Source organism: Coenobita brevimanus, chromosome 7, assembly GCF_032717465.1.
Source record: "Coenobita brevimanus isolate Jiangsu-jjx chromosome 7, ASM3271746v2, whole genome shotgun sequence".
Taxonomy (NCBI): Eukaryota; Metazoa; Arthropoda; class Malacostraca; order Decapoda; family Coenobitidae; genus Coenobita; species Coenobita brevimanus.
Genome location: NC_136960.1, coordinates 7,212,377 through 7,224,579, shown reverse-complemented (window position 1 = coordinate 7,224,579; position 12,203 = coordinate 7,212,377). Strand labels below are relative to the sequence as shown.

Here is a 12,203-nt window from a genome sequence, read left to right as displayed (position 1 = left end):
ATTATTATGTGCTTTCTCTCATTAGTAACCATAATGAAAGCTGCATGTGCTATATTCAGGCATGACAGAGTTTGCTTCCTGTGTGGTATCTTCACATCCCACTTCTCTAAAAATGGATTTTACACTTCTCTTCCTAAGAAATCATCTGAAAAGGAAGATTTGACAGCAGCTCTTTTTGTGCCTGGGAATAAGGCAGAAACTGTTGCAAGTGTGGTAACTCCACACCTAGAATTTTCCAAGCAGATAGAAAATGAAATAACCTTTAGAAACAATATAGCCATGAGAGGTATGAATGTTGATGTAAGTGATATTACAAGAAAGTGGACGGCATGGAAAGATATCAAAAGTCGTAGAGCAGAAATGGAGGAGAAGAAATCGAAAATAGCAAAAGCCATTAAAGCACTAGAAAAAAATCATAAGAAAAAGGCAAGTTTAGATGAAATGAAAGAACAAGGAAGGAAGCTTAGAAATGAGGCAAATTCCCTTGCCCAACAGATTAGGAACTTAGAAGAAACAGCTGTCATCCCATTGCTTCAGCTGCCAAATTGCTTACATCATATGACACCACATGAAGAAAAGCTACTTTTCAGTTTTAGTAAAAAACCTACTTTCACTTTCTCACCTAGGAGTCACAGGGAATTGGGAAAGATTACAGGTGAACTTGAGTTTATGGCCAACTCCCCTACTTCGTACTATCTCCGGAATAACTTATCTCTCTTAGAACTTGTGACTACTGATCATTTTCTGTCTATATTAAGAGCAGAAAGTTATTTACCTACCTGTAATTCAGATTTTGTCAAGGCTGCAGTACTGGAAGGTAGTGGAGTGCATTATTTAGATAGACATCGGCTCAATAAGCTCAGAGGACAGGAGGGTAAGAAAGAAGAAGACCCTCTGCATCTTGTGGGAGGAGGGTCATTGCCAGCATTTGTAGCTTATGTTACAAAGCAAATGATTGAAAAGGGAGATACCTTGCCACAGAAGTTTGTTACGGCTGGCCGCAATTACCAGGCAAGAGGAAATGAGTGCCTCACGTTGTTTGGCTGCAAGCAGTCCACAGTTGTTGATGGCTTGATTTTATACAGTGATACAGAAACTTTGGATGAAAAGCAAATTTTGGATGAAGCATTAATATTGCTTATCCGGAGCTTTTCCACGATGGGACTTCATTTCCGTGTAGTTCAGTATTCTGGGGACAGCCTTAAAATGTATGAATCAGGAGCAGTCGGAATAGAAATGTACTCCCCAGCTGCTGACCAATATCAGGAAGTTGGCAGAATTTCCCTTTGTGGTGACTACATCAGCAGAAGGCTATGGACTATGTATAAAATTGAGACTGAAAAAAAGTCTGCAAGCTTCATATCCATGATGCATATACGATTTTGTAATGTAACTCATCTCTTAGGACTGATAATGGAAAATTGCCAAAGTGAAAATGGTATGTATGTCATCCCACACCATCTGCTGTCATGTATGAATGCTTTCAAGTGATTTAATTGAATGGTTAATGTGGTGAGCTGGGTAACCAGGATTGGAATATTTGGTGAGCTGGATAACCAGGATTGGAATATTGGATTACTGTACAGGTAGCTGGAGTTATTTGGACGGGGATGATGTGTATAGTAAAATTAATCTTTGTAATTCATTGCAGGCCCACTGATGTAGTATTACAGCACCATCATCATTATTATTTTCATTTAATCAAAAGCCACTTGATTTGCTCCCAGAACAGTGTTAATATTCGCTCAGTTCACTTTTGGAGTATTGGGATTTTTGGAGTATTGGTGGTTGGATTATGTGACTTTTACTGTACTGTATATGGTATTTAGGTGTTGAAAGAGAGAGACTGATATGGAGAATGGAGAGTGTATGTGTGTGAGTTGGAGTGGGGGGGGGGGAAAGAGAGGGGGAGGCCAAGGACGAGTTGGAGGGTTGGAGTGGAGAGGTATATGAGAGAGGGGTGTGCGAGCTGGGAGGAGGGCAGTGAAATGGCAGGGGACAGAGCAACATGGAGGCAATTTGTTTGTGGCCATCCCTTACAGGATTAATGCATCTGGTAATAGAGGGACAGAATGCAGAATGTTAATATTATTGGATGATAGTATTAATCATATGTTGAAGAATTTTAAACTGTATGTTTAAATCTAAGTTTTTTGTGAATACCCTGCATTTAGGTAATAAATTAATGGCCCAGTTTATTTAAAATCATGTTGAGAAATTTTACTTTCACATTTTCCATTAGTGTTTTCCCACCAGTTTGCAGCTTCCAGGACTTAGATTCACAGTATGGCAGCAATACCTGTATCCCTATGTCTGAGGTAGTTAAATTGATTAAATTCTAGCAGGTTGGTGAGGGCAAAACATAAGAAATAGGTGCATTTCCATTATGTTCGTAGTTTCCTGTTTTAATTTTGTTGAGCTCAGGTTGGATGAGACTATGGCTTAAGTACCAGAGGTGACTGAAATTTTTTCGCTGGTGTAAAATGCTGCCAGGGACATAGGTTGGCCTCCTACCCTTAAATGTTTTGGACTACAGTAACCAAACCTTGAGGTCCATATGCTTTGAAGGTGGCAGTTTGGGATAGGCAGTCACTCTATACAGTGCAGCGTGTTGCCTGTTATAAAAAGCAATCTATTCATGTTTTGTATTAGATAGATGTCTCACAGTAAAATGAGTGTGCACAGTGGTAGAAATGCTACTGTGAAGTTTGTTAAAGTGTTGGAAGTGAGTCACAGATGAAAAGCTTTCAATAATCTTACATCATGAGTAAGACAGGAAAAAGAGTAAACCCTGATATTACATGTTTCTTAGGGGGTGTTTTTTTTTTTTTTCCCCAAGGATATTCATGTTGCTGGTACATGCCTTTCTTTAACTCTAGCTTTAATCAGTTATCGTTTTTTTTTTTTTTTTTTTTTTTGTTTTTTAATGCAAACCTAAAGCTCTCAGAGATCAACTCTGTGGAGAGGCTTGGCAAGCCACTATTAATCTGAAGGATATACTGTTATCAGGCACATTTCCATCCACCTCAGATTCCAGGAATACATCAGGTTTAAAGTTGGGGAACAAATTCACCTATTTACAGCAATTCCACTTAGCCTGCATATTACTCCTCACATCTTTATAACTACTTGCAACAGTGATATAGATGAACCTAACCATGCACTGCATCTGAAGATTCCAGATGATTGGCTGGAACTTTATACCTGCCCACACTAGGGTCATGTGAATATTTCCTGAATGAGTAGGGTGACAGCTTGAAGCATGCGGAGTTGATATGACAATGATGGGTGCAGTTCACCTGCTAGCCTTGTCTTGGCATAATTGGAGATTTACATGTTACACCCATGCATTCTTGGATCACACAAGTGTCACGTGGATGAGTGTCAGACCTAGCCCATGCTAGTTTCATACAATGCTTTTTGGTGTCACCACGTAGAACTGCGCAGGTGCCCAGGTGAGTGTGGGGTGCCTAGCTATGTCCAGTCTCATTCATGGATGTTCCATATGGTGAGGAATGGCCTAGGGCATACCACAGAAAGTGAAGGGAATTTAGTCATGGGGGAGAAAAGCTATAATTCTTGTGTCCCTTTTCCATTTTTTCTAATTCAAATATCTATATGTTTTTCTGTTCAAAGGCAAATTATTTTTATTGGAATTTTTAGATGCAGGAGCATCTCTAGGAGGGACCCTTTGTATCTGCCCATCATTAACTAATGTTTTTCAGAAATGTGCTCCACTCTTGTAGACTTAATTTTAGCAGTCCCATATCAGGGCCCTGAAGCAATCGCATGATGCCCGTAAACTTAGCAACTTTATTGAAGCCCCATATTAGGGTCCAGAACCTCCTGCATCTTTCAAATAGTGTACATTTGTGCTTTTTTCTGAGCACGGCTCAAATCTCTTCACTTCTATTTTCTTCCTTTTTTTTTTATATACAGTACTCGTTTTATTTGAAGACTCGCTTGACAGTGATGAACAGGAGTAAGTGAAAGCAGTGATGGACGTTAATGGGAATGAGGAAAGTAAAGTTTGAGTTAGGCTGGCAAAGTGAAGATAATGAAAACTGTTCTGAAATGGCAGGTCAGAGGTGAAGGTACCATTGTACATCAGCTGTTAGAGTTGAGGGAAGAGAGGGAGGTGTGGTTAGTAAAAAGGCAATAGAGCAGGACCAAGGCAGGTTTGACTAAGCTGGCAAACAAGGAAAGATATTATCAGGGCTGACACTCAAGGAAAGATAAAGGAAGAAAAGTAGGAGGTCTATCTATCTATCTATTGCCAGACGCCTCAATCCCGTTTGGGGTGGCCACAAACAAATCGCCTCCAAGTCGCCCTGTCCTCCGCCATTTCACTGCCCTGCTCCCAACTCACACCCCCCTCTCTCATATACCTCTCCACCCCATCCCTCCATCTCATCCTCGGCCTCCCCCTCCCTCTTCCCCCCTCCACCTCACTCACATACACTCTCTTCGTCAGTCTCTCACCCTCCATCCTCTCCACATGGCCAACCACCTCAGTGTGTTCCTCATAACGCTTCCTATCACATCCACATCCACACCACAACGCTCCTTTATATCCTCATTCGTCAGCCTGTCTCTCCACGTGACTCCACAGGCTCCTCTTAAATAACTCATTTCCACTGCTCTCACTCTTGACTTGTGTCCTTCCAACAATGTCCAAGCTTCACTTCCGTACGTTAGAGTTGGTATCACAATACTGTCATGTAGTAACTTTTTCACTTCCATGCTCACTTCCCTGTTTCTTATCACTGCTTTCAAGGAACCAGCAACCTTTCTTCCCTGCTGTACCCTTTCAAGCACTTCACCCTCCAAACCTCCATCCTTACTCATCACACTACCCAAATACAGTAATCACTCCAATATCCGACGTAATAGAGCCATAGGTAGGTCCGGATATTGGTTCTGTCCGGATATTGGGCCCCAGCTTATGGACTTGTACTAATGGACCCTAACTCAGAGAAACACCTATACAACTCCCTCTGGACATGCGTAGCACCTATTTCAGACCCAAATCACACCAATAAGGCACATAAATGACTGAAATAAATGCAAAAGAAACATAAAGTGAGGGTTTAGAAGTATGTTCATACAATAATAAATATTCTGGTGACTGGCTCCTGGACTGGTACTTATGGACCCTAACCTAGCCTAACTCAGAAAAACACCTTCCTACTGCACATGCATAGCTCCTAACGCCCTATTCACACCAATAAAGGACATTAAAGAGTGAAATGAGGTAAGTATAGTATGGAAAAAAGTACAGTATGAAACATTCTTATGTCCGGATAGTGGGGATGTTCGGATATTGGGCGTCCGGATATTAGAGTGATTACTGTACTTAAACGTACTCACATTTTCCAATTCCTCACCATCTAACCTCGCTGTACATTCACTAACTTCACCTCTCTCAAAGACCATCACTTTACTCTTCCCTACATTCACCTTTAGGTTCCGTTTCTTACACACTCTCCCAAACTCATCCACCAAGCCTTGCAGCTCCCCTTCGTCTTCACTCAACAACACAGTATCATCTGCAAACAACAGTACAGGGAGTTTCCAAACACTATCCTCTCTCACCAGGGCCACTCCAACATCCACTACCCTACCTTGTACCTCTTTTATTACCCCATCCATGTACAGATTGAACAACCATGGAGACATGACACATCCCTGTTTCAAACCAACTTTCAAAGAGAAAAATTCACTTAGTTCACCATCCACACGCGCTGCAGCCTTCGCACCATCGTACATACTCTTCACAGCATTCAACAACTTCCCATCTACTCCATATATTCTTAACACTTTCCACAATCCTTGTCTATCCTTGTCTAGGAGGTACAGAATAGAAAAAAAAAAAATGCGGAGAATCAGATATAGGAGGCAGCAGAGAATAAGTAATGTTTAGTTATAAATTGCTGACACATATGAGAAAAACTAGCTTGTGTGTCATGCAGAAGTGAAGGGAGTTAGGAGGGCTTGGAACACAATGATGAAAGGGGTATAGGTCAGTCAAAGAGAGTGGAAGATAGCTGAAACAAAAGAGGAGGGAAGAGAATGGGACTAGGCAGGAAGAGCATTATGCAAGGATGAACGTAGAGGAAGGTAGATAAATTAAGTAGATTGAAAGATAGGTGGTGTGAAGGGGTGAAACAAGATATCGGGATGAAAGAGATTTTGACATATGCCATTACAGATTCTTGGGAGAGGATCCCCTGTACTTTTTTTCCCTCAGAGTATATGTAGGCTACAACAAGGACTATCATCCCTGACCCCTCATCCTTCCCATGTGCAAAGATGAGAGATAGAGCTGTGGGGAGGGGATGAAACGAGTCCCTAACTGCCTCACTTGCAAAAGGACAGGGCTCAGTGGTATAGTGTCAGGCTTGGGACTGGGGGGTCGTGAGTTCAAGCCACGCCTGCCTGGTGGCTGCCATGCCGTGAGGGGTAGCACCCTCCTGTAACCTAGCAGGGTTATATGATCCAATAAGGTCTATCCTGGGGGAACTATTCCCATTCCCTTGCCTGCAAACCCCGAACTGTCCACCATCCACTGTGAAGTGGGTAGTTAGCTTATATAGTAAGCTGCTTGACATCATAGTAATCACATGCAGAAACAGGGTGGTATGTAAAACTAGTTATATTTTATCTTTATTTTATGCTCACTAGGGGAGAGTATGGTTATGGAATGACCCATGCTAAAATTCTAAAGGCAGTAGTGTTGACAGTTTTCACAGATGGAGGGAAAGGAGGGGCAAGATGGGGCCAGGCTTTGGTGGGGGGGGGGGTGAAGCAGTGTTGCACAATGTGCACACATACTAATTTGAAATTTCAACTGGGGGGAGCAAGGTTCTGACGGGGACCCGGAGCCACACAAGTACCCCAATGGCTCGGCCTCTGAAACTCGTGCTAAGCACATCTGTCTATTCACGTCCGTCTAGGTTATTTCTTTGATATTAACAACAATACCATGTATTTTAAACCTAGTACGTAATAAGGTGGTTTGGCCATTTGGTGAGGATGGAGGAAGAGAGACTAACGAGGAGAGTATGAGTGACGAGGGGTAAGAGGGAGGGGGAGCCCGAGGATCAGAGGATGAGATGAAGGGACAGAGTGAAGAAGTACATGAGAGAGTGGGGCGTGAGCTGGGGGGAGGGCAGCGAAATGGCGGGAGACAGGGCGACATGGAGACGATTTGTAGCCACCGCTTACGGGATTATGGTGTCTTGCAATAGACAGATTGATAGACGATAATAATTATACTGGCAGAAGAATTATCTTAACACAGTCTGAATAAAGGGCATCCACTAATTATGAATTTAATGCACTGTCAATAATTTGGTATGGAGTAAATTCTTTTCAAATCATGGTAGTTATGAGTTAATTTGGTTAATCGATGAACTCTACACAAGAAGTCGCTGACCCACTGGTTCAGGGCGGTATTTAGTAGGACAAGTATCCACGTGAATTCCAAAAGCATGATGAAGATTATCTTGTTGACCTTCTCCAGCAGATCCCTGAGCTAATACTGAAGAATGCAAGTTTGGAATAAACGAGATATTCCTGGGCCTCCAGAGTACACGGTTGAATACACGCCCAGTGATCGTGGGAAGTTAGGTTTGTGCCATGTGACATAGTGAATAATCAGAGAGGTCAATTTGTGCTTTAACCATTTACTAAAAATATTTAAATTTTTGTCATAGAGGTTCATACACACCTAATTGTTTGACATTCAGTCAAACAGTTTTGGTTAAGTTAATCATTAATAAAAGATCAGGATTTAGAGAGATACCACATTGTGCTGAAGATCACCAGCGTGCCTTGACTGATGTGTGTTTGGCATAAATACAGTATTGTTTTAAAGTCCAAGTAAATGTAATTATATAGTAGAGAGGTTATTCATTGCAGCTATGGTATTTACAGTTTTGGTTACTCATGGTTTGAAAAATAATCTTAAAAAATATACCTACAATGTATATGTTATCACTGAGCAGGCTTTGTTAAATCATACTTGCATACTCTACAGATTCTGGCATTTGATAATGTTTTGGTACATTGCAAAGGGTTTTTAGGCTGTTACATCGTTAAATTGTATAACTACTGGAAGGGTCATTTATTTTAGGTTCCAATTATTTTCAGATTTCATCATTTGCAGGGATTTCTTTTATGGCACATAACCCTCACAAACGTAGAGGGACAGCCGATACTGTCCAGTATGTGTTGCAGCACTTTTGTACTTAATTTTTCATTTTTCCTTCAGATCATTGCATACAAAAGCTGCTGAAGTGTGTAATTGATGGTCAGACAGTTCTGTGTGATGGAGAGGTATCTGACAGCTTTAAGAGAGAAGTAGCGGTGCTTGCAGCATCCCTTTACCAAAATGGCCGCCACAGGACTGAGAAGTTTTATAAGGTGTTGAAAAAAGTATGTACTTCATGATTTGTATACAGTAGCATATATATATATATATATATACAGTTTTCGTTTTTGTTTTTCATTTTCATTTTTTAAAGGCTCCAACATGCTTGCATGTGTCGGCCTTGGTCACCTAATGGCAGCTTTCCGTGCTGCACGATCCATTGCAGCCTCCCTGTTCAGTCTCTTAACTCTAAGGTCACACTTAATGACCTCGTCCCATGTCTTTCTTGGTCTACCCCTCATAACCCCACCCCCAATATTAACACTTCTCACCTTCCTCACCCAATTATCATCCCCCATCCTCTCCACATGTCCAAACCACCTCAATCTACCTCTCCTCATCACAACACCAATACACTCCAGTCCCATCCTACCTCTCAACTCTTCCATTGTAAACCCAGCCCCTCCAGGCCTTGGACGCAGGGACGCACTGCACATCCACCTAATCATTGTCATTTCTGTATGTCTGAGCTGGCGAATATCTTCCTCCTTCACTGCCCAGGTCTCACTACCATGCAGCATTACGCTCCTAACACATGCTGCATACAAAGACCCCATAGCACGTAGGGAGAGCCCTCTCAATGTCAGGAGAGGCAAGAGCTCCCTGAACTTCTTCCAATCACTTCTCACCCTAGCCACAGAGCTAGCTCCAGCCCCACCTCCAGCACACAACATGTCTCCAGAATAACAAAACTCTTCCACACACTCAAGAGATTCACCAGCAAGTTCAATACTTTCACGTCTGACAATCTCCACCTGCTCACCCCGGCACGCCGTACACATAAAGTCAGCATTATCTCGCTGTCTACCTCTGATACCACTACATCTCTTATGCACCCATTTATCACACACACCGCACAAGATGGAATTACTTCCCACGCCCTTGTGGCAAACTGCACATGGCCACTCTCCCTCGTCTTTGACAGTACCGCCACCAACCCTAGATATCATCACTTTTGTTTTATCTGCATTTACCCTTAAACCCTTTTGCCCCATACCATCTCTCCACTTCCTAAACCTTTCCTCCGCCTCCCTTTCGTTCTCTGCAATCAACACCAAATCATCAGCATACAACAACTCGCACGGGAGTCCGTTTCTAAAGTCACGTGAAAGGGCTTCAAGTACCATGATAAACAACATGGGACTCAAGACTGACCCCTGAAGCACACCAGCATTCACGGAAAACTCATCACTCAAATCTCCATTCACTCTCACCTTGGTGTGAGCACCCACATACATGGCCATAACCACCCTAACCAGCCACTCCTCCAAGCCAAGCTTTCTCATTGCCCACTTCACCACCTCTCTAGAGACTCTGTCAAAGGCCTTTTCCAAATTAACAAAAACAAAATAAAGATCCCTTCGCCTACCAATATATTTTTCCTGAAGCTGTCGAACAATGAATATGGCATCAGTGGTCTCCCTACCTGGCATAAACCCAAACTGCATCTCATCAATATTCACTCTTTCTCTAATCATACCTTCTAAAACTCTCTCCATTACCTTCATTATCTGATCTAAAAGCTTTATACCTCAATAATTTCCTCTTTCCAGGGCATCACCCTTCCCTTTATACACATTTACAATTACACTCTTCAGCCAATCATCTGGGACAACACACTTGTAAATAATCCTGTTTATCAGGTCAGTGACTAAACTCACCCCTATATCACCTGAGGCCTTCAACATTTCGGCAGTCAACCCAGACACACCTGCTGCCTTCCCCACCCTCATCCTGCCTATTGCCTCACTCACAGTAGCAGTATCAATCAAAGGCCAAGGGCCAGACATTGGATCTGCTGGCTCCAAACCTTCCCTGTCCCAGTCAAACTCCTCATTCAACAACTGGTTATAATGCTCTCTCCATCTATCTATCTATCTATAGCCCGACGCCCTAATCCCGCAAAGGGTGGCCGCAGACAAAACGCCTCCAAGTCACTCTGTCACCCACCATTTGACTCCCCTAACCCCAACTCACCCCCCCCTCCCTCATATACCTCTCAACTCCATCCCTCCACCTCATCCTCGGTCTACCCCTCCCTCTCCCTCCCTCCACCTCACCTACATACACCCTCTTGGTCAGTCTTTCATTCTCCATTCTCTCCACATGGCCAAACCACCTCAGTGTATTTCTCCTAATCTTTTCAATCACATCCACATCTACCCCACAACGTTCCTTCACTTCTTCATTCGTCAACCTGTCCCTCCACGTCACTCCACATGCTCCTCTCAAGTAACTCATTTCCACTGCTCTCACTCTTGACTTGTTCCCCTCTTGCAAGGTCCACGCCTCGCTTCCATACGTCAGGGTAGGGATCACAATACCATCATGCAGTGACTTCTTAACTTCCATACTCACCTCCCTATTTCTCATCACTGCTTTCAGTGTACCAACAACCTTTCTTCCCTGCTGTACCCTTTCACGTACTTCATCCCCCAATGTTCCATCCTTACTCATCACACTACCCAAGTACTTGAATGCACTCACATTCTCCATATCCTCACCATCCAACCTCACTGCACACTCTGTGACTTCATTCCTCTCAAACACCATAACTTTACTTTTGTTTACATTAACTTTCAGCTTCCTCCTCCTACACACTGTCCCAAATTCATTCACCAGACCTTGCAACTCCCATTCATCTTCACTCAACAATACTGTATCATCAGCAAACAGCAACACCGGAAGCTTCCAAATCTCACCCTCATTCATTAGGGCCACCCCCACATCCACTGCCCTACCTTGCACCTCCTTTACAACCCCATCCATATATATATTAAACAGCCATGGAGACATCACACAACCCTGTTTCAGTCCCACATTGAGATCAAAGAACTCACTCAGCTCACCATCCACTCGCACCGTAGCCCTAGCTCCCTCGTACATACTCTTCACAGCATTCAACAATTTCCCCTCCACTCCATATATTCTTAATACCTTCCACATACCTTGCCTATCTATTCTGTCATAAGCTTTCTTCAAGTCCATGAAGGCAGCATACACTTTCCTTCCCTTCTCTAGATACTTCTCCACTAAACATCTTAGAACAAATATCTGATCTACACACCCTTTTCCCTTCCTAAATCCCCCTTGTTCTTCTCCAACTAGCTCCTCTGTCATATGCCTAACCCTATCAATGAGTATTCTACTATATATTTTACCAGTCACACTAAGTAGGCAAATACCCCTATGGTTACCACATACTTCTCTCTCCCCTTTTCCTTTGTACAGAGGAACAATTATACCTGATTTCCAGTCCTCTGGAACCCTTCCCTCTTCCCAAGCCAATCTACACAACTTCCATATCCACTCCACAACAATCTCACCCCCATACCTAAGCATTTCACCACACACTCCATCAATTCCTGGGGCCTTTCCCAGCTTAATCTTCTTCATCGCATCCACTACTTCCGACCTACTGATCTCTTCCTCCCTCCTCTCATCTCTTCCTCTCCCAGCCATTCCCCAACCACTTATACTCACACTGCTCTCACTCTCTACATTCAACAAATCCTCAAAGTGCTCCTTCCATCTCCTCAATTTCTCTCTCTTCTCCACCAACAATCTATTATTCCTATCTTTCACTCCCCTACTATTTCCCCTTTCACACTGCCTTACTTTCTTTACCTCCTTCCAAAACAATTTCTTACTCTCCCTCCATTTCACACTCAGATTCCTCCCAAACTCTTCATCCACTTTTTTCTTACTCTTCTTCACCAGTCTCTTAACCTCCCTTCTCCTGCTCACATATACCTCTCTCTTCTCTCTC

General features: G+C 42.9%; 2 protein-coding genes across 2 annotated transcripts in view; both read left to right on the top strand.

Moving 5' to 3' along the window:
- Window positions 1–6: 6 nt before the first annotated feature.
- Slimp (Seryl-tRNA synthetase-like insect mitochondrial protein) lies at window positions 7–2,284 on the top strand. Its single transcript, XM_080275967.1, has 2 exons — window positions 7–1,875; window positions 1,959–2,284. The coding sequence occupies exon 1, from the start codon at window positions 7–9 to the stop codon at window positions 1,489–1,491; it is 1,485 nt and encodes a 494-aa protein (XP_080132093.1). The 3' UTR covers window positions 1,492–1,875; window positions 1,959–2,284.
- Window positions 2,285–7,495: 5,211 nt separating this feature from the next.
- Window positions 7,496–12,203, top strand: part of LOC145404769 (uncharacterized) — a 33,414-nt gene continuing 28,706 nt past the window's right edge. Inside the window, exons 1-2 of the mRNA XM_080276301.1 lie at window positions 7,496–7,632; window positions 8,276–8,439. Of these exons, the coding sequence (XP_080132427.1) occupies window positions 7,551–7,632; window positions 8,276–8,439 (246 nt within the window). The 5' untranslated portion in view covers window positions 7,496–7,550. The remainder of the gene's footprint in view (window positions 7,633–8,275; window positions 8,440–12,203) is intronic.

Excerpts from the sequence above, each read along its gene's own strand:
- Slimp (XM_080275967.1), top strand. The coding sequence starts at position 7 with ATGTGCTTTCTCTCATTAGTAACCATAATGAAAGCTGCATGTGCTATA.